At 46.9% G+C, this 23,143-nt stretch overlaps 1 protein-coding gene across 4 annotated transcripts in view; it reads right to left on the bottom strand.

The window, feature by feature from the left end:
- KDM4B (lysine demethylase 4B) overlaps window positions 1-23,143 on the bottom strand; it is a 189,161-nt gene that overhangs the window by 101,812 nt on the left and 64,206 nt on the right. For all 4 annotated transcript variants that reach the window (XM_077332098.1, XM_077332097.1, XM_077332100.1 and 1 more), the window contains exon 6: window positions 7,305-7,354. In XM_077332098.1, the coding sequence (XP_077188213.1) occupies window positions 7,305-7,354 (50 nt within the window). The remainder of the gene's footprint in view (window positions 1-7,304; window positions 7,355-23,143) is intronic.

Here is a 23,143-nt window from a genome sequence, read left to right as displayed (position 1 = left end):
GAAGTGTGAGGGTAAGGCTGCAGAGTGGTGAAAAGCAAGAAAGGCAGAGACAGAGAGCCAATCACCTTTCTTCTGCCGCTGCAACCAAAGTTCTTAAATCTTCCCAAGAATAAAATTCTTCCTTCCCTGCAAGTGTCTTTGGAGAGAATTTCTCTCAGAGCTGTGACTTTTTACTGTGCATTTTTTAGACAGGTCAAGAAACCCTCGAGTAGGTCAGCTGGAATGTATGAATCAACTGACAGCGAACCGGAGGCTGAAAGCTCATTTGGTCTTTGCTCAGCCCCAAGTGTGCAGCAGAAAGTGGTCTCCTTGTGCAGCCCGCTCTTTCCTACACCCTGTCGGAACAAAGGGCCTTTGGGGGAAGAGAGGAAGCTCCTCTACAGCACTGCCAGGCTTCCTGTTTTAGGGGTTTAACCTGCCATACAAACCAGCACCAGTTTCAGCCATAGGCTTGGAAAGAGGAGGAAGGTCTTTGAGGATGCCTGATTTGTCCTATTAAACTGGGGAAGAGTTTCTATGTTATCTACTGGCTACTCCCTTGGAATTAAGCTTCTACCAGCTGCCTTATAAGGCAGACCAAAGGTACTTGCATATACTGGTTGGAAAACAGGAACCATTTATGGGCTCTTGTTCGGGCATAGTTAATAGAATGGCATGAAACCAGACCTGGGAAACCCCTGGGCACATATAGTTTGATGCTGACACCCCCCAAAATGGCGTTTCCCCCTTTCCTGCACAAGGCTGATGCAGATCTGTTTGTGAAATGTTTGGATTCTTTTTTCAGCACTGATCAGATCTCTCCTTTGACCCCCTAGGAGTTCAAATCAGACCATGTTTCCACTAGACGTACCACAGGCTTAGGGACAGATATCAGGGGGAGTGGAGGAGGAGGGGAAAGTATATAGGGAGTAAAATATAATTCTAAGATTTGAACAACAAAACACTAATAGATGCTACGTAGCAGTGGAGGTTTTCTAAAGTGCAAAGAACCACTGGCTTCTTTCAATTTCTCCCCTCCATACAAAAAGCATTCCAATTAGAATTATGAGTGGCTGCCACCCCGTGCATCGTCCCTCTCTGCAGTTCCTCTTTTTAATGCACAGTTTAAGTGGCTCTCATTAAAGCAACTAATAAAGGAGCACATTTTAAGTGATTAGCACCAATAACGTGGCAACATATTAATGGTTCCTCCATGGGCTCTGCAATTCTCCCAGCGAGTCCATTTATAGTGTAGCAATTCATTTTCCATATTAATTGCAAGCTTATCCTGCCATTCTGAGTATCTATGGAAAGATGACATGGGAGGGGATGCTGCTGGCTGCTCCCACACACAAACAGATCCTTGCCTTAAATCACAAACACTAAAAGGAACTAGAGAGAAATGTTCAACAGTCAAATACGGAAAGGTTAGATGATAAGCAAATTGTTCCCATGTTGATCCAGCCTTGTAAATAAGTCTGCAGAACTTACTAGGCCACAATATGCTCTAGAGCAAGGGTAGTCAAACTGCGGCTCTCCAGATGTCCATGGACTACAATTCCGATGAGCCCCTGCCAGAGTTTGCTGGCAGGGGCTCATGGGAACCGTAATCCATGAACATCTGGAGGGCCTCAGTTTGACTACCTCTGCTCTAGAAGGTTGATTAATCACCAATTTAAGTTATTTGCGATGAAGATGAAGATAACAGTCCTTTTTTTTGGGGGGGGGGGAGGATTTGTACTACATTAACAAAAAAGAGTCTATGTGCCTGGAGCACATTCTTCCTTGCCACAAGCAAGTAGCTACTGACAAGCCTGCACTGATACATGTCATTTGTTGCTATAGTGTGGCATAAAATAGCGGGGGGAACAGTGTTCCATGCTTCTTAAAAAAAAAAAATAGGAAACAGACTTTCAAACCCTTTTTAAAAATCCCAAGCAGCAGGCAATGGGGATTTACGGGATCTTTATGCTTTGCCAATAAGCTGTTTTTGTAAGGGCTGACATATGACCGAGTGAAAATGGTTTGAATATAACCCTGCACTAAAGCCCTAATTTTCCAGTCAGTGGTTTCCAATATATTATTTCTATTTTATACAATGTGTAGCAAGAGATGACGATCTACTTCATCAGACTACCTTGTGTGGGTGATCTAAATATATCCAAGAGCTTAACTCCAGCACAATAATTGGTCAGCCTGCCCTCTTTCCCCATAAAAGAAATAGTGAGTTAGTTTTTTTTTTTTTTCCCAATGCAAAGCTTTCTATTTGACACTTTATTATGGGTGGGGAGATGGAGAAGGACAACTGACTGAATGTAGTGGTTCCAAAACAGTGCTTTATGAGCTACTCTGGAATCCAGAAGACAAGGCCCTCCCTTTCTGCCAAGATCCGCAACTGGTGTAGGAGGGAAGCTCCTTTCTGTAAGAGAAAGAAGCTCTGCACAGTTTGGGACAGAGCTATTGGATGGACCATCTTCTCCCCTACCTTCCTGTCCAGGAACCAAGATCACGGGGAGAAACCCTGGGTTTTGAATTTTGGGTTTTATGTTCTTAATGTACTTTATGTATGAGTCCAGTGGCCCTTTTAAACCAACGAAGTTAATTCTAGATATAAGCTTTTGTGTGCATGCACATAAAACCTTATTACGATTGTTATTATTATTATTGGAATTATTATTTTGGAATTATTGGAATTATTGCCTACCACTCCTAGACAGGTTTCATATACAGTTAAAAACAATAATACAATACCCAATTAAGACCCCATAAAATTACAGAAAAATACAAAAAACATGGCAGAAATAGTAACACTCTATCTAACAGCTCCACTAACAGCCAGGATGGCTAGGAGAGGAGTGTGACAACCAACCATGCCAAAGGACCGGCGTGGGAGCATATCTTCCACAGGGAGCCCCATCTGATATTCTACTAGCACTAGCACTGGCCTCAACCATAGACCTGGCGGAAGAGCTCCGTTTTGCAGGCCCTGCGGAAAGTTGAGAGCTCTCCCAGGGCCCGCAGCTCCTCTGGGAGTTTATTCCACCAGGTAGAGGCCGGGACCGAAAAGGTCCAGAATTAAACTTTGTGGGTCTCAAAGGGCTGCTGGATTCAAACTCTGTTCTGTTGCTTCAGACCACCACAGTGTGCATTTTATCTATGTTCTAAGATAAGAAGCTGCCTGGAGCTCCGTAAGGAAGGTGGCTAATTAACGTTTTAAACACATGCAAAGAATAAATCAGTAGCACAGCGGCTTCTGCTGCCCCACATCCACTGGCCTGCTGAGAAACAGGGTTCCTCCTGAGCTCAAGTCAGCCACTGGAGATGACGCAGCTGCCAGGAAGCAGGGGTCACAGTGGCGGCCCCTCCTCCTGCTCTTTTCTCACCTTTTTCCTTTCAAAGGATTCCAGCAGGCAGAGCACAGCTCCTTTCCCTGTGCTTCTGCAACATGGAAACCCAGCCACTATTTCTCACTGCATGCCTGGTGAAATTTTAAGCTTTACTGCAGGGTGCGGGGAAAGGGATGATAGCAAGGTGTCCATAATAAAACAGAAAGGGGTAGAAGAGGGAAGAGACAATCCTACCCCACAAATGTAAGCAGCAGCCCACAGTGCTACTGCCCAGGTCGGCACACGCCTGATTATATTCATCAAGAAGAGAGGAGTTCAATAATTATGACCGGCTATAGCCACAATTATTGAACCCGTAAGCACTTTTGAAATGAAAAGTGCCCAGCAATCAATATAAATGGTGTTTGTATTTAACAGACCAAAAACAAATGGAGAAAAGTGTTTTATTATTAAGACTCATTGTTAAGATTTCAGCAAGGGCTGGGAAAGTGGACAAGAGAGATGTTCCTTGCCCTGTTCCCACTCGCTCCAAGGCAGCCTGCTCAGAACCCACCTTTCACTGGGAGAAGAGGGGTCACGCCATTGCTAAAATTCAAAGTGTACACCCATATCAACCCTCAGGAACATCCTTCCAGTTAAACCCAGGCAGGTGATCTGATTGGACCAGGGGTAGTCAAACTGCGGCCCTCCAGATGTCCATGGACTCCAATTCCCAGAAGCCCCTGCCAGCATTCGCTGGCAGGGGCTTCTGGGAATTGGAGTCCATGGACATCTGGAGGGCCGCAGTTTGACTACCCCTGGATTGGACAATGGCAATGCTCACTACAGGGGCTCCATTCTACTGGCTGAAAGCATGGCAGCTTGATTATCAATCATAATGAGGTAGTACCATATTATAGGTGCCTGTAATATGTAATTATACATTGATGATCAATTCTTTCCCTTTGCGCTATTCACGGGGCACTTGGAAACTCCCAGCCAAAAGCTGGTAAAGATGAAGGTTTTAAAATTGGGGTTTCTCTCAGGATGGACAGGTATTCACTGATTGTGTCCTAATTTTTTTTAAGCTACAAACTATGCTTTTGTAGTGGGCAAGCTGTGGTTATTATACCTTAAAAGTAAAGTACTGTGAATATTCATGAATACTGCTTTGAGAGTTTGATTTTTATTAAAGTAGGAAGCAGGAGAGAGATTTTGAAAATAAGCATGGAGTACCATGTTCAGTTTTGGCCACCACAACTAAGAAAGATTTAGATAAAGATTTAGATAAAAAGCATGTCCAGGGGAGGACTATGAAGATGGTACATGTTTGGAGACCAAGTCATATGAGGGAAGGTTGAGGGAACTTGGTCTGTTTAGCCTGGAAAGAAGATAACTAAGATGTGATATGATAATCATCTTCAAATACTTGAAGGGCTGTCATATAGAAGAGGGAGCAGAGTTGTTTTCTGTTGCCCCAAAGGATCGGACCAGAACCAGTGGGCTGAAATTATTTCAAAAGAATTTTCAGCTAAACATCCAGGGGCTTTTTGCACGCCTTCAAAATAGCACAATGGTTGCCAATTGAAAACGCTACTGATTTGCTGTTATGCACAACGTCGTCGACAATCTGCCACACACCTGAAACCAATCTGCAAAAAGCGCTTCCTTGTAGCGCTTTCAGGGAAATCCCCAAAAGTGGATTCACCCTCCGGAAAGCGATACACTCCTGCAACCAATCTGCAACACTAGCGAAAAAGACCTGTGCGTTAACATTGTTGCGGTTTCTACAAAGTCCCTCCCCCTGGCTCTCTTCTCTGATCTTCCGATCGCCATTTTTTTTTTCTCCGAGCGAGCGGGGATAAACGCACCAGCGAGCCTCTTTCAGTTTAGAGGCTTCCCCGGCTTCAGTCCCTCCCCTTCAGTCACTAAGCACAAAGAACAGAGAAGCCCGTTTGCTGATGTATTTTCACTTTATTTTTTACACATTCATTCAGCCGAAAATCGGGCCCGTGAGAGGGGGGGGATTTTTTTTTTTCACTCGGAGGGAGCGTGGCAACGATCAAACAACAGCTGAAACACACTAGGTAGCTAGATGGGTCTCTCCGTTGCAACGAATTAACACAGATTCGTTGCAATGGGTCTGTTTTTTTTTTAAAAAAACCTTTCTTAAAGGGAAAGGGGCTGTTTGGGAGCATGCTAACGGCTGCCCATTGGCTGCTTGACGGCCAGGGGCGGGACGAGCTTGGCAATAGCGCTTCCTTTCTAGCGATTTTTGCCGAGACCGGAAGCCTGTGGGAAACGCTACAAAATGCAACTGGATTCCACTATAAAGGCAGGTATGCATAACGACGAATTCCACTATTTTAAATGGCGATTTTTCATTCAGTGACCAATTTGCTACAAAGATCCCGGTGCGTAAAGCCCCCCAGAATAAGTTCCTGACAGTTAGAGCAGTTCCTCAGTGGAACAGGCTTCCTTGCGAGGTAGTGAGTTCTCCTTCTTTGGAAGTCTTTAAGCAGAGGCTAGATAGTCATCTGAAAGAAATGCTGATTTGATGAACTTAGGCAGATTGTGAGGGGGTAGGCAGGAAGGGATGTGCCAGTGTTTGTCTCTTGTGGCCCTTCCTTGCATACCCAGGGAATTGCTAATCACCAATATGGGATATTAGGTGAATTTTCTACTGGCCAGGATGGATTCTGGAGATTTTGGGTGGAGGGATCACTTGGGCATGGAATTTGGGTCACTGTGGATATGCAAGTAGCTGTGAGTTCCTGCATCATGCAGAGGGTTGGACTAGATGACCCTGGGGTCCTTTCCAATTCTAGGATTCTATGATTCTACATAGAACCCAGTTCACAGGTTTCACCTCCACTGTGCAATCTCACCAGAGTTTTTCTGGACAATGTGTTTTTCAAACCACTTTAGTGTCTGACTTTATATTAGACCCTCAGGTTGTAGCACACTCTTGAAGCCCAAGCTAGGAAATGTATTTGCTACATCTGGAAAGGCAGATAATCTCCACCAGCAGAGACAGGAGATGGCTCAGGTTGCCACACAGCCAGCACATTTGAATGTTGTGCTGAAAAGCGCAGCTTGGTTTAAGTCCAGAAAGATGCTAAACCAGCGGTATTTTGTTCAAAACCACAAAGCCAGCCCAACTCCAAAACAAACAACACACCTGGACTCTATAAAAAGGGCCTTCAAGAAGACACCTGATCACGAAGGCCAGGTGCAACTGTACTTAGTATTCACAACCCTACTGGATAAGAAGGCAAGAGAGACAGATTCAAAATATGTGGAAGGGGGAGTTAACATCCCTTCCTGGATCATACTTCCAGCCTTAGTTAGAACCAATAAAAAAGATCCACAAAGAGATGGAAAGCTCTGGGCTGCCTGCAGTGGGAAACACAAAGCATTTTGGTACTGAAACGTGAACTGGATCCCAAATGTATCAAGTGTAGAAAGGTCACACCTTTGCGCACACAACAAAAACAGTTCCTGCAAAAGGGAGCTTTTCCAGCAGGCATTTGGTTGAGACCAGGCATAACCAACAACATCTGCAGGGCCCCTGCTCCTTTCCTCCCAGAAATCCATCAATGCATTCTGCTCCTGGTCCTGTTAGCACAGTTTCCATTGTTACAGTTATCAGTTAGTAGTATTAATGTTATGGTTATTTATATGTTATGCATTGTTTATTGTATTGTTTATACGTTTTATGTAAATCGCCCTGAGCCTCCGGGAAGGGTGGTATATAAAGATAATGAATGAATGAATGAATGAATGAATGAATGAATGAATGAATGAATGAATGAATGAATGAATGAATGAATGTGCATTCAAACTGACACTCAAGTGATCCATACACAAATTGATATTTTGGAAGGGGATGAGAAATATTTTATAAAGCTACAACATCCCAAATTCTGTGGCTCAGGAATCCTCATCAATAAGACTTTGTGCATGAGCTTTCAGGCAAGGATGGCAGGCGTGGCTTACCTTTCGCCAGTCTCTCCAGCCGCTTACCATGTTCAGGTGGAATGGCATACCTGGCAAGAAAATAAAAAGACCCATAAGCAATGCTTAAGGAACAGGCTATCAAATCCTGAAGAGGCACAGACATTTCAGGGAGGGGGGCGGTAAAATTCCTTGCCTCAATCTCCAATTCTCCCTGCACAGGGACTGCAAGTGAGCTTCAGGCACACATCTAGCCCGGGAAGAGAACATAGGAATGATCCTCAAACCTTAATTTTGGGCAATTCCATGTATCTCATAGTTTAGATGGCAAGAGAAAGGTAAAGAGCAGAAAGATCACTTTGGGGCCTTCCTTCTAGGAGAGCCAGTTTGGTGTAATGGTTAGGAGTGCGGACTTCTAATCTGGCATGCCAGGTTCGATTCTGCACTCCCCCACATTCAACCAGCTGGGTGACCTTGGGCTCGCCACGGCACTGATAAAACTGTTCTGACCGGGCAGTGATATCAGAGCTCTCTCAGCCTCACCCACCCCACAGGGTGTCTGTTGTGGGGAGAGGAATGGGAAGGCGACTGTAAGCCGCTTTGAGCCTCCTTCGGGTAGGGAAAAGCGGCATATAAGAACCAACTCTTCTTCTTCTTCTTCTTCTTCTATGGCAGTGATTCTCAAAGCTGTGGTCGCGACCCATTTGGGTCGCATTGCCCCTTCTCCGGGGTCCTGCGGTGGCTGTCGTGGCAAGCGGCGGGAAAAAGCAGCAGTGGGAAACAAGTGTACCAGCAGCGGTGCCAGGCAGCAGCGGCGAGGGGCCGGCGGCGGAGGTGCCATGGCAATGGTCGCCTCCATGCCGCCTGCACGCGCCAACCCTGCCGCTGTCAGGGTCACTGAGGCCAAGCGGTTGAGAACTGCTGTTCTAGGGCTTGTTCTTCCTGTCATCCCTGAGGCTCTTAGAAAACATCTTTTGAACTATCTCTGTAGCAAGGAAATATCTCTGGGAAACTCTGCTATAGCCAGTGGCAGAGCAGCACAGATCAACTTCACATGATAAGAGGCAGGAAAAGGGTGACCTGCAAGACTCATAAGCCAGGAGCTGAGAGTTCCCTGCACTGCTGCAAGGTGTACTGGCTTCTCGAGGGCTGCAAGTTCTCCTTGAATTTCTTCAAAGCAGGTGTCTACCCTTATGACTGAGGAGATGTAGGGTTGTGTGGGAAACCTTGTACACACACCCACAACCTGACTAAAATAAGGAAGCAGGTGTTTAAACCAGGGGTAGTCAAACTGCTCATGGGAATTGTATTCCATGGACATCTGGAGGGCCGCAGTTTGTGTTTAAACCAGTGTGGTGCCTTAGGGTGCCAGTGCCCACTGACACCTTTCCTGGTTCTTAGAAAGTGGGTGGAGCCAGGTGAGGCTTTCACTCAGCAGGCTTCAGATTGACTGAGAAGTCTCTTCAGATTGGGCCTGAAGGTAAGTTGTGTCTATGGAAGAAAATAGGTTGAAACCATGTGTTCATTTTGAAGATATCCTAAAACATCAAAAGACCTCACTCGCTGACATTTCTTGGTTCCCCCACTCCTTTGGCAGCCATCTTGGGATTGCACCCACCATCCCGTGTCAAAATTTGAAAAGCACCCATGGGTTCAAAAAGCTTGGGGACCCCTGGTTTACCCTGAAGAACATAGTTAGGTGAATCTGTCTCAGAAGGCATGATCCAAAGACACCAGGCAGAAAGGAAGGCCACAATGAAGCAAAACCACCCTAAGAGGAACACAGCTCTGGATTATGAATCTTGGACAAAAGAGGGAGCAGGAAGACCAATGGTGAGGACAGGCAGGCACTGCCTCCCTGACTGGAGAGGGAAAGGTCAGCTGACTTCCTACCTCCAAGGACTGTGGGTAGAAGACCACCCAAACACTCTCTTCTCAAGTAGCCTAGCTCCCCAGGCATTCCTCCTCATAGCCTCCCAGACTCCCCACAGGAGACTCCCACCTCTTGCTTTAAGAAGAGCAGCTGATCTGGGAAACTCACAGAAACTGATAGAAATTTTATGTATTTTTAGAAGATTTAAACCCTGCCCTCCCCCAGAGGGCTTCGGGCAGCCACCCAATTCCCTTCTAGGTGAGCATGAGAGTTCCTTTCTCCTCTGAAATGAGCGCGTGACAAATAATTTAATATACAAGCAACATCCAGGAACTTAATGTTCAAACTGATTTAAAACTAGAAGCCAAAAATGGAAACAAAGAAAAATAAAAATCACAGGAAAAGAAAAGCATCATGTAACAGCCAATCTTATAAAATAAGAAGAAATCTATTACTATGACCAACAACTCTTTTAACTGAAGACACAATGATCCTTTAGACTGGGTAATTATCAAATAATTTAGTTTTGCTTGTCTCTAATAAAGCTTGGGTAGGTTTTGCTTTTAAAAAATTATCATTAACATGAAACAAATTATTAAATTAATCCCATCCCAAACAATCCTTTGTGGGATTAACAACCCTTTAGGGGAAGAAAAAAAAAGAAGAAATGAACCTTTCCGTTCCTTTGGGGAATATGCAGAAGGATTTGGGGAAGTACTAACTTATGGCTACAAGGCAATAGTGGTTTATTCCACTACTTTCACTTAATTAGTGCCTATAATTGGGAGTTGTAAAGATAAGATTAATTGAAGCTTGAGAATGTTAAAAGTTTAATATGTTGGAAGACAGTTCCTCTGTTATCAGAGACTGCAGCCTGCAGCAGGCACGAGCCAAGTTCTACAAGACGGTCCCATGGAGAGAACGGCTAGGCCTGGCCGTGAACCCAGCAAAGCACATTAATATGCTCAGAAGAGGACAAGAAAAATGCCAAAGTCTGGCCCCTTAGATACCAGCAGATTCTTTGAAATTACTGATAACAAAATTAAGAATGAAAGAGAAATTGAACCGAACCTAAATTTGCACTGGCCACCTATCACATCACAGAAGTTGACTCCGCACGGGCGGAAAAGGCCAAGAAGGAGTTCATATGGAAGCGGGGCAAATCCCCACTTCCACATGACACTGGGCCAGCCCTGGATCAGGCCCTCATTTGCCCCGGCCAAAAGGAAGAATTCGTGTTAACTTTTTTTTTTTTAAGCGGGGGCTGACAGGACCTGTCCAGTGGCAGGCCCATGTGCACGGAAAACTCCAGTCCCAGCTCCTTCCCGTCCCAATTCATCCAATCATTTCTGTGAATGCCCAGTCTGCCTTTTGTAACCCTGAGTATGGAAAAATTGTGCCCAATCTTCAATCTGAAACATTTTGGCAACCATTTAATTCCACAGCGTCTATAGCAAAAGAAGGCAAATCTCAGGATTCCCAATTATTTTTTGACCACCAAATTCAGCTCGGCGCCTTTTGTTCCGGGAATAAAACCAGCCAAGTCATTGGGGGGGGGGGGGGGGAGATATGGCATCAAGTTGCAGCTTTTAATTTAATTTTTTTATTTATACATTCATTTGATAGGCTGTCTATCTCAAGGCAAGAAAGAGAGGGGTTTTCCCTTGCCTGCTTTGCACAGCAGACCTGGCCTTCCTCAGTGCCTCCCATTCAAATACTGACCAGGGTCTACCTTGCTTAGCTTCTGAGATCTGGTGAGATCAGGCTAGCCTGGTCCACCCAGGTCAGGGCAGCCAAAACACAACCAATCCCCAAAACAAATTAACACCAGATCTGAAACCCTGAAGAAATACAGGCCTCTGGGTTTGATTCAGGATCAACAACTGCATCCTCGACATGCAGTGGCCAGTTGTGAGACAAGTCTGTGCACTTGTCAAGTCCCCATATGAATGATTAATTAATATAGCCTCTAACTCAACTGTTCCCTCAGTAGAAAAAAAATGGTTCCCAAAAATTCATGCGGGCATATAGGTGCCCCCTGCCCCCTGGCCATTCTACACAGAACAGAGACTAAAAATGGATTGTTGGATCCTGAATTTTTTCCCCTCCCTCTGTCTTCCTAACCCCATGTTCCCCCAGTTCAGCTACATACTAAAGAGTTCCACAATCAGGAAATATGATCCTATATACAAATCTTCATGCTTTAGTAGCTAGATGCCTGTATTTCAGGAAAAAGTTTTTCTCTTTATACACTCTTTGACACAACACTGACCTCTGAGACATCCATCAACCCAAAATAAAATAGGTTGGCCTTCTATTGCAATCCACGAGCTCCCAGAACATGGTAACATACATTGGGTTGAAAGTTATTTCAGGGGTGATAAAATACTTTGCCATTTATTAAATAATTTAAAATATTCATAGGCTCATATGCATTACATCACTAATCCTCATAACAATCCTGCAAGGCTGGGTGTTAAGAGACTGAGAGAAAGGCTGGCTTAAGACTACTGAATGAGCTTTGGAATACGAATAAGATTTGGATCCATTACTTCCTGGTTCAGAGCAATCTGAAACCAGAGATTCCCAACCAGGGGTCCGCAAACTATCTCCTCCTGTCTTAATGAACATGGCCACAAGCTAGGGAACTGCCCCCTTCTCATGATTTCTGTGCCTGGGAGAGGGCAGAGCCTGCATGCCTTTCCCCCCCTTAAACCACCTCCTATTTCTCCACACACACTCCCTGGGTCCTCCTCAAGCCTGTGTGTTAATGCAGGTGATGTTCACTTCCAGAGACATGTCACTTTGATAGCCAAGCAGCCTACTCAGGGTTCTTTTGCCCAGCATAACACTACCAATTTGATCACACTGAGAGAAAAGCCTTTTTAATATTTATTTACTGCAGCAAAGAAACAGATACAGCGCAGTTCCCAAATCTGCACAGAGAACAATAGGATTGCATAGTGTTAAATACCCTGTTCTTGGAGGCTGGGAAAGATGATGCCCTTGCAGGATGAGCCAATAGCCTGGGATATCTACCTCCCCACTTCACCTCTCAGGAACACCCTACAGCCCTTATGCCACCTTGACAGGGATCCAGGTCTCGTGCCTAGCCTCAATCCCAGCCTCCAAGATTTACATATTGTCATGGCTTACTCATGCCTTCTGGCCCTGGCACACAAAATAAGAACAGCTTGACTCTGCTCAAAACATTCCCTCCTCTCACTCATGGGAAGCTACATTCTGGACCAAGAGTCAGAAACAGTCAAACTAATATGCAGAACTTTAGTCAATTTCTAATAACTGCATGACCAACCAGAAGGCTGCCAGAATTTTCTTTACCACAATGCCATCAACTTTCATAATTTCCAAGACTCCTTGAAGCCTGAAATTATTTTAGGGGCTCCTCCACCACCACAACCGCCATGACTTCTCTCCCACTTTAGAGACAGAAAGTGAACTAGAGGCCCCTTGGCCATCTTTGGAGAGTACTCTGAGTAACTTCAGATGACTCACACTGACCAAAATGGACAAGTTTTGGCAGCGAAGCCAACCACCTGCTCTCTAGATCCATGTCCATCATGGCTACTAAAACATCAGACACAAGAGTAGTAGCCCTCCCCCCCCTCCCCCGGGAGATAATCAACCTAGGAGAATTCCTAGAGAGACTAAAAGAGGCAGTGGCTCGCCTGCTACTCAAAAAAATCTTCTCTGGACCCATGACAGCTATCCAGCTACCACTCCATCTTGCACTTAGCGTTTCTGAGAAAGATGCTTGGAAGAAGGTTCAGTCCTAGACCCATCCCAGTCACCTTTCCAGCCTGGCCATGGGGTAGAGACAGCACTAGTCACCCTGATGGATGACCTCCATCGCCAGTTGGAACCGGGCGTGGCGGCACTGGTTATATTACTAGACCTTTCAGCGGCATTTGACATGATCGACCATCAGCTTATAGCTCACCACGTCGCCGAAGCCAGGATCAGCGGGACTGCCCTTCAATGGCTGATCTCATTTCTCCAGGATTGCAGACAACGGGTAGCATTAGGACAGAGCTCATCAAGGTGTCACCAACTGACGTGCAGAGTCCCCCAGGGGGCAGTTCTCTCCCCAATACTATGCGCCCTCTTGCTCGACTGGTATGGAGGTTTTGGCTGGATTGCCACCAATATGCTGATGACACCTAGCTCTTCCTCCTGATGGATAGCCACCCTGACTCTCCCCCAGAAACATTAGCCAGCTGCCTGAAAGCAGTGACAAGGAGGGTCAAGCAGAGTTGTCTGAAGCTCAACCTTTCAAAGACTGAGGTCCTTTGGCTGCGCAGGAAAACTCCAAGCAAGGAAGCGTGCCTCTCCAACCTGGATGGCGTGCAGATAACAGTGGCCCAGGAACCTGGGGGTGATTCTTGATGCCTCCCTTTCAATAGAGGCTCAGATCACGTCGGTAGTACGGCTGGCATTCTACCACCTTCGCCAAGCCAAACTTCTAGCGCCCTACTTGGCCCTGGAACATCTAGCCACAGTGATCCACATGACACTCACCTCTAGACTGGACTTCTGCAACTCGCTCTATGCTGGACTAACCTTACCCTTGACCCAGAAACTAAACTGGTCCAGAACACAGCTGCCAGGGTCCTCCCAGCAACACCTCGGAGGTCCCACATCCAGCCCATCCTCCAGCAGCTGCACTGACTTCCAGTCGAAGTCCATATCAGGCTTAAGGTTTTGGTTCTCACCTTTAAGGCCACCCACAGTCTGGGTCCAGTGTATCTAAAGCGGTGGTCCCCAACCACCGGGCCGTGGCCCGGCACCAGGCCGCGGCTCTCCCCCCCCCCCCCCCCCGCAGTAAGAAACTTCCCAGGCCACAAGCAAATCGGCCACAAAAGCGCCCAATTAGCTTGCAGCCCGGCAAGCTTCGTTTTCTGGGAGGGGGGGGAGAGGGAAGCAGGGCCGTGCATGCGCGTTTGCGCCATGTGTTTGTGGCCGCGCATGCACGGCTGCGTGATCGCGCACCCCACTACCGCCGGTCCGCAGCCCTAGAAAGGTTGTGGACCACTGATCTGGGTCGCCTCTCTGCCTACACCCCTCAAAGAGCTGTACCACCTCCAACCTCCTGGTAGTCCTTGGCCCCAAGGAAGCCCGCTTGACCTCAACCAGGGGCAGAGCTTTCTCCATTCTGGCCCCCACCTGGTGGAACGAGCTCCCAGAGGAGATCAGGGCTCTGACGGAACTCAAAAAGTTCTGCAGGGCCTGCAAAGGGGAGCTCCTCCACCAGGTATTTAGTTGATCCTGACCCCAACCACCGCTTCCCACCGGCCCCCCAAGCCTCCCTCCAAGAATCATTACAGATTTGCCCAAACCACTGGTTCTCAATATGAGTTAATCAATGTTCAAACATTTTACCGTTCTACAATGTTTATTATTATCATTATACTGTTGTTATTTTTTCAGTTGTTACCACATTACTATAAACTGAGTTAATTGTATTGTTCCCATGTCATAAACTGCCCTGAGCCTTTGGGGAGGGCGGTATATTAGACGGACGGACGGACGGACAGACGGGACGGGACGGGACGGGACGGGACGGGAGGGGAGGGGAGGGGAGGGGAAGGAAGGAAGGGAGGGAGGGAGGGAGGGAGGGAGGGAGGGAGGGAGGGAGGGAGGAAGGAAGGAAGGAAGGAAGGAAGGAAGGAAGGAAGGAAGGAAGGAAGGAAGGAAGGAAGGAAGGAAGGAAGGAAGGAAGGAAGGAAGGAAGGAAGGAAGGAAGGAAGGAAGAACTCTAGACTTAAGTGCTCATTCAATTTTTAGACTAGCTCTCAACACTGATGCCCCCAAGAACCTAAACTGCTAGATCTTTAGTTTCACACAATATTCCAGGCATGCAGAGTTGTGGAGGGCTAAAAGCCCCACCCTTCAAGGCTTTGCCCCACCCACACCAGACCTTCAGTGCCCAGGCATATGCTAGAATGACAGGTGCGTTTTCCCCAGCAGAAGAGTCCACAACAAACGCATTCCCCCAGCTTGGCCTACCTGCCTCTCACCAAACAGTAATTTAATGTCTCGTTTTGAGCTCTCCAGATTCCATGCTCCAGGAGAGGCAATGATAACAGGTTGTCCTCCGGGAGGAAGTCAAAATGTCAGGGAAGATCAAACTGTTCGCTCATTAACCTCAAGGCGAGGTGTCAAAACAAGAGGGAGATGTTCAAATACCCAGAAATATAATTTCTGCCAGCACTCTGAAACCCGTCCATTACAGTGGCGGCAAGGCCCAAGTACAACAGTACGGCTATCTCATCTCATTAAGTCATTTGCTTTAATGGATCAGTCACCACCCACACACAGACCCTTCTCTGGAAAAGAGGCTCATAATGCCAAAGAGGTTAAAACATGCAGGTTTTGCATATCTGAGACAAAAGGAGCGTAACAAACAATTTCAAATCCCCAAGCACCAGAAATTTGGTTCCAAACATGCAGGCAGGCAACTTTCAAAAGTTTTTTCCAAACAGAGATACAAAGAAACTCTGAGCAAAAGTCCCAGCCTAGTGCTAACCACGGCTGATCCTGGTTAGCTCCCAAGTTCTGATAAGAAAGAGCTAGCCTGGGCCACCTAGGTCACAACTTCACCCTGATCTAGGAATCAAGACCCATCCGCTGATCAGCATTTACAGTGGCGGAGAGAAACAGGAACAGTGGATACCCTCTGCACCCTTTCCAACCACTGAGTTAATTTTTCATTCAAAACTAAGCTCCCTGTCACACCCAATCAACAGCAGATCTCTTTGGGGCTTCCCTCAGCCCTGGGAAGGTTCTTAACAAACCCTTTGTCAGAATTTTTGACAACTTTTGCGAAAGTTAAACATGGTACGTTTTTATTGGACTGTTTTTTTCTTTGCGAGCCATTCTGAGCAGATCTCTGGAGAGACAGCACTCATATCAATACTTGCTTGTGGATCAATCAAAGGAAAAGGGACAATTTCAAGATAATAATGTGTAACTAATGCAGAAAAATGTGAAGAGTTGCACTGGTGAAATTCCACAGCCTGATTAAGCCCTTGGGCTGCTCTCTCTCTCACCATGTATGCACTTATGTCTGTTTGATATTATCAACTCTAATAACAACTGAGTTTATGTTGTTTCCAAATAGTTGACAGCTGAACAATAGAATTCTTAGGAACATCTCTGCGAACTAACTTCTAGGCCGAGATCCGTTTCTCTTGGTGTTGCAGATATAAATGCTCAGGTGAGACCACAAGTGGGAGTCCTTTGGCACAAGAGAAGGGCAAGAGACAAGGAGTTAGAATCTCAGACTGGGACCTGGAAGACCCAGGTTCAAGCCCCCGCTTTGGATGAAACTCTCCAACTGACCTACCTCACAGGGCAGCTGCAAGCATAAAACAGAGAAAATGACCGAAGCGCATTCACTGCCCTCAGATGAAGCAGAGTGAAAATGTACTTCGTAAGTGAAGTGTTCCTGACCCATGTGCTGCAGCCTGTCTCCTGGAATGAGTTTGCCCCACAGGAGCAGCCCAGGAGGCTGCTTTTGTATGCCTTACTTGACTTGCTGAAATTGCAATTTTGCCATTTTAAATTGTCTGTTTACTTAAATGACACTTTGGTATAATAAAGTTTCGAGTCCAGTGGCACCTTTAAAAGGACAACAGACGTAAAAGTCATCAGATATGGAAGTACTCTCTGGGGATGACTAGGGCTTTGAAGCTTTAAGGGCTTAAGTTTCGACACCCTATCTGCCCTATCCTTAGGGGTGAAGCATAGACAAACCTTACATGTGGAGACACTGTGCTACGTCCGTTTCTGAGTCTGTTCCCTTTTCAAGAAGTGCTCCTGATAGTGAGAGGACCTGAACCCAAGGAAGGCCACAGTGCAGACAGTCTGTTTCCCCAAACTTGTCAACTGAATGTCATACCATTTTCCCCAAACACAAGACAGTACTCATGGCCAACAGCCGAGGGTAGTTTGTACATCACACTTACAGTTCTTAAATGAATGGGCTTTTGCCAGATGTGGTCAAGTGCAAAGTGGCCAGAAGGCTGCAGGGAGATCTGCCGATCTCAACATGGGGGTCCTGACCCCACAGGGGGGGGTCGATCCACCCTTTCAGGGGGGTCACCGAGGCCACCACGGTGACCCAAAAGGGAACGGGTTGAGAAATGTTGGCGGCGGCAGCAGCGACCCAAAGGGGGTTGTAGGGTTGGACGCGTGCTGTTGGTCATGAAAGGCTGAGGCAGCCAGCACCACGGAGGGGAGGGGCACCAGCGCCACTGGCTACCTCGGCTTTCCATGATTGCCAGCACGCGTGCAACCCTACCACTCCCTCTGGGTCGCTGCTGCCACAACTCCTGTGGGGGTCGCGGTGGCAGGAGGGTTGAGAACCGCTGCTCTAGACACTGGAGAGACAGAAAAAAAAATCTACTTCTGCAGTGAAAAGGATAGAACACTGCTCTGACATACAACATTGGAGAAGCTCCCTCATGTTGTTACTGCTGGCGCAGATGGAAAGGAACTGCATGGTGAAGCCACAACACCTCCAAGCCTGGCCTCTTGGGAGAAAGGACTTTCATGCCTTAGAAGTTTCTGAACTGGTAGCTCTGCAGAGGAGCACTGCCCATCACTGTGATGCACAAATATGAAGAAGAATGACTGGACTAGATGATCCAGATTACTCAAAGATTCTGTTTGCATTTTCTCTCTTTCTCATGCACTCCCCACCCTTCCATCAGTTCTCTAATGTTTGATCTGAAAGGCATTCCAGACACAGAAATCTGCTGTCCAGAAAGCCAATATTCTATGTTGCATTCATGGACTATTTTAACTGGACAGTCCCATGAGAAAGGTTCCCTTCATTCTTGCTGAAGAGGAGACTATTAATAGTATCACTTCTGTGGTGCTCTGTTGATTCCCCTGGGATGGCTTGATGGATGTGAATAATTATCAGACTATAAAAGCAAGCAAATGTGTCATTTTCGATCACTCCACATCATCAAACAAATAAAGTGTGAAACAGCAGTTTTGAATACAATTTTCTCCTCGAACAGCTTAGAATTATTATCAAGAACAATGAAAATAAATATGCAGAGGCCTGGCAAGTTTTAAAATTAAATGTCTGTGTCAAGCAAGAAAAAGCCTCCGGAGTACAACGACTGAGTCAGGAAGCCCATAAAAGATGACAAGGAAGAAGTCACAAACAGAGAGATATGACCTGCATAGGCACCAACAGCCCGAAAAGCAGCTTCCTATCTAGTCTGCATACCTAAAGCACAAGGGACAAATGTGATGTCCTGATTCACATGAATGCTCATCATCTGGGCATTGGAGTCACTATGGAAGGGCAGGTAGTTGTGACTTTCCTGCATGATGCGGGGGGGGGGGGGGTGTTGAACTGGTTAATCCCCAATGTCCCTTCCAACTCCATGATTCTATTATAACATTATTCTCATCAGGATACAGCAGCTTTAGGCAAAACTTTTGCTTTCTCTATTGTTTCTCCTAGTACTTTTCTCCAAAGTGGACAAAGAAGTGGTGGCAAAGGGATGACTCTTGTATGGCACCTGATCACAGTTCAGCATAAGAAACACCCTTCTCTGTTGGCCTCTTCGTTTAGAAACAACAGCCTAAGCCTGTGGTGGAGAATCTATGTTATGCACATGGCACCGTTACCCCAGGACAGAGTTTGCTGAGTCAGCCTGTATGAAGTCTGGCTTTCCAGGGCCCAGAGGACATGGAGGACTCTTCCCACATGTTCCCTGGCCCAGGAAGCAATTGTCTGGTTTGGGTCACTCAGCTGAGCTGGCATCTGCAAGCATTGGTGGGAGCAGGAAGGCTGTGCCAAACGGAGCTTGGGGAGAGCAGAGACGGGCCAGACCCACCGGAGATGCCACACACTGCTGCACGCACGCCTGGCCTCACCATCTCCCCTCAATGGAACGAAGGTGAAGAAGGAAGGTAGGGAAGGAGAAGGTGCGGGGAAAAAGGGGGGAACAAAACCTAAAAATAAACGGCCCAACAACCAAAAAGTAAAATGAGGGGAAAGAGAGGGGGAAAGGATCATAGAAGAAGGGGGAGAGGGGGACAAAAGAAGGGCAATATTCAGGTTAAATTGCCATGTTACACTTTGGGATAAATAAGTAGGTTTTGGATTGCAGTTTGGGCACTCGGTCTCTAAATGGTTTGCCCTCAATGGTCTAGGAGGTAGAGCAGCAACCACCAAGCCATGCATGCCACAAGAGGTATGCCTTCAAAAATAAAGAGAAAATGGTGCATACATCCACTACTACACGTGCCACTTCTGCAAGGAAAGGCTCTGGTAGAATACTAAACTCTGGCTGCTGATACAGGGACATCTTCTCAAGGAACAAGGGTGCCTGACTCTGGCACTTGAGGTAGCAGGCATCTCAAAGAGCTTGAGAGCAGGCAGTTACAAGGAAAGGTGCAAAGGTGGTGGCTTGTCCATGTTCTCGGGAACACACATGCTCTTTCAGCAAGTGGACCTCAAGTTTTAATCTGTGAGGGAGCCTCCTGTACCAAAACCTGGGAAAATACTAAAGTGCTTTTGTGAGACTGAAATCAGTTCGGGTTAACAGCATTGATGCATCTACTTCTGGGATTCAGCATCCTTCACCTACAAGTTTCCCAACAGTCATGCTGAACTCATAGGGCTTGAGACAGCTGTAACGCTCCTCATTCTTGCTCCCCCACCCCAGCTTCAACATCGTAACAATTAAGCAGTGATTAGATTATTCAACCTCTTTGTCACCCTCCTTCCACCAGAGAGCAAACTCCAAGAACGAAGGGTTCAACCGGCAAGCGGGCTTTCGAAAATGTCACTTCCATCTCACTTGTGCTCGGAAGTTAATTTCACAGTGTCTGCACAAGGTCTAGGCAAAAGAGTGCCCCACACAGTTTGCAATATCCTATAATGACTGAAATCGGGAGAAGAAACCAAAAGGGAAAGGAACAAACAGCAGTACTTTGTAAATGCCTGAGACCAGGAGTCGAGTAGAGGGTTAGCTATCTGTCTTCGAGCGGATTGACCCATGCCAAACATACTGATCCTTTCCAGAAACAAAATACTAACATGCCCTCTCCTGAATGACAAAGGAAACAGAAAATTCATTCATTCTCTGCAAGATATCAGGAACAGATGACCCAGAGATTAGCTGTAACCTGGCCCTGCTGGTCGACTTGATGACCCCTATCTGTGCCATCAATTCCAGGAACTTAATGTGTTGGGTGGGGGGGGAGGCACAACTGAGAACGTGGCCATCTGGGTGGCGTACAGCACATCCAATGCACCACTAGATGCCCTGCAGGATATGGTGGCAGCCTGGACATTGCAATTCCCCAAGCTACTAATCCTGGGGGATTTCAATGTCCATGCTGAGCCACCGTCCTCAAGAAATGGATTGGATCTGGTGTCAGCCACAACAACACGAGGACCTCGCAATTTGTCTCTGGCCCCGCCCATCAGGCAGGTCACAGCCTGAACCTTATTTTCAGCGCAGGGCTGGATATGGAACTGATTGCTGCTAATGCCATGCCATGGTCAGATCACTAAGCTCTGAAGGCTCGGCTAAGGCTGTCAGCTCCCCTTTAATTGGGCGCTGAGCAGATTTTGGTTCACCTGTGCAGACTTATGGATCCTAATGGGTTCCTTAATGCTCTGTGAGACCTGTAGCCTCCTGGCACTTCCCTGAATGGACTGGTCAGTGACTGGCATGACCAAATTCTGACTGCCATTGACGGGATAGCTCCCAGATGTCCTCTCCGTCCCCATCTCGTGGACTCCTGGTATACAGAGGAGCTCCACAAGAAGAAACGGGAACTGAGATGACTAGAGTGAGTATCGAGGAAGAATCACAACAAGATGTCAAGAACATCTTATAAAATACATGTGAAAGCCTTTCAGGTGGTGGTGAAGTCAGTAAAACGTGAGTTTTAATAAACTTCTGTCGCATTTACAATCTCGCGCCCAGCACAATTATGTAGGATAGTTAGGTCACTCACTGCTCTTGAAGAAGGGCACTAAAACAATAGTGAATCAGAAATCAGCTGTGAGGCATCTGTGAGCTACTTTGTGGACAAAAACCTGATGCTCCACCATGACCCCCTCCAAACTTGGACACAGAAAGTGAACTTGAGGCCACTTGGCTGCCTTTGGAGGAAACACCCATTGATTTCACCATCAATGAAGTAGACAGGATGCTAAAATCAGCACGGGCGACCAGATGCCCATTAGACCACTGCCCATCGTGGCTACTTAAAACAAGTGGCGCAAGAATAGGAGGCCCCCTTCAGGAGATAAACACTCTCTCCCACTCAATTGGAGAATTCCCGGAGGAGCTGAAAGAGGCAGTGGTACACCCACTGCTGAAAAAACCATCTCTGGACCCATAAGAGCCTGCCAACTATCTATGTGTCTCATACTTAGCGTTTCTGGGGAAAATGGTGGAAATGGCTATGGTGAACCAATTATCAGCATTCCTGGATGAAGCTTCAGTCCTAGACCCATCCCAATCAGACTTCTGGCCTCGCCATGGGGTAGAAACATCACTGATCACTCTGACAGACAACCTCCATCGCCAGCTGAACCAAGGTGGGTCAGCACTGCTTCTGCTACTAGACCTCACAGTAGTATTTGACATATTCAACAGTGAGCTTTTAGCTTACCACCTCACTGATGCCAGGATATAGGGGACAGCCCTCCAGTGGCTGATCTCCTTTTTCCAGTGTCCCGGACAGAGAGAGAATCAAACCGTTACAAACTCACATGTGGAGTTTCACAAGGAGTGGTCCTCTCTCCAATCTTATTTAACATCTTCATTTATGAGCACTCTTGCCCAGCAGGTGCAGATTTTTGGGCTTGGGTGACCTCAATATGCAGATGACACCCAGCTCTTCCTCCTGATGGATGGCCACCCTATTTCACCCCCAGAATCCTTAGATGTCTGGAAGCAGTGAAGGGATGGCTAAAGCAGAGTCGACTGAACCTGAACCATCCTAAGACAGAGGTCCTGTGGATGGGTAGAAAAGGTCCAAGCGAGGAAGTGAAATTGCTCATCATGGATGGGTAAAACTATCAGCAACCCACTCCACCATGAATTTTGGAGTGATTTTGGATGCCACTTCTCCAATGAGGCACAGATCATGAGAGTAGTGTGGCTGGCATTCTGCCACCTGCACCAAGCCAAACTAGTAGCACCCTACTTGGCCCCAGAACACCTTGCCACAATGATCCATGCAACGGTCACCTCCAAACTGGTTTTCTGCAACTCGCTCTATGTAGGTTTACCCTTATCCCTGATCTGGAAACTACAGCTGGTCTAGAATGCAGTGGCCAGGGTCCTTACAAGAAAACTAGAGATCCCACACTTGGCCCATGCTCAAACAACTGCACTGGTTACCAGTTGAATTCCAAAACAGGCTTGAGGTCCCGGTGCTCACCTTTAAGGCCTTACATGGGCTGGGCCCAGTGTACCTGAGGGACTGCCTCTTTGTATATACCCCACAAAGAGTTCTATGCATGGCCACCTCCAACCAGATGGTGATCCCGGGCCACTTCCCTTGCTCCCCCTCCCCCCTGAGCATGAGTGAGTACTCTCGTGATTTCTATGCCTGGGAAGGGGCAGAGCCTGAACACCTACTCCTGCCTTAATTCAACGCCTGTCTCTTCCTCCTTCAGTTCTCCCCAAGCCTGCTTGTTAACATGGGTGGTGATGTCACTTCCAGTGACATGCCACTTCCAGAGGTTGTGGCAGGGAGGTGTGGACAGCCAACATCATTTTTGGGGCTCCTCAAGGCCTGAAAAATTACTTCAGGTGCTCCTCCATACTGAAAGGTTGGAAAAGGCTGCTTTAGGCTGAACCTGCATTGAGGAGGAGGTTGGACTAGATGGCCTGTATGGCACTTTCCAATTCTATGATTGTGCACATTCACAGGCTCTTACTGGGTCCAAGGTCTGTCTGGGCATGCATCATATGTTGAGAAGAAGACCATG

Source organism: Paroedura picta, chromosome 4 (assembly GCF_049243985.1).
Source record: "Paroedura picta isolate Pp20150507F chromosome 4, Ppicta_v3.0, whole genome shotgun sequence".
Taxonomy (NCBI): Eukaryota; Metazoa; Chordata; class Lepidosauria; order Squamata; family Gekkonidae; genus Paroedura; species Paroedura picta.
This window is presented reverse-complemented; position numbering and strand designations above follow the sequence as displayed.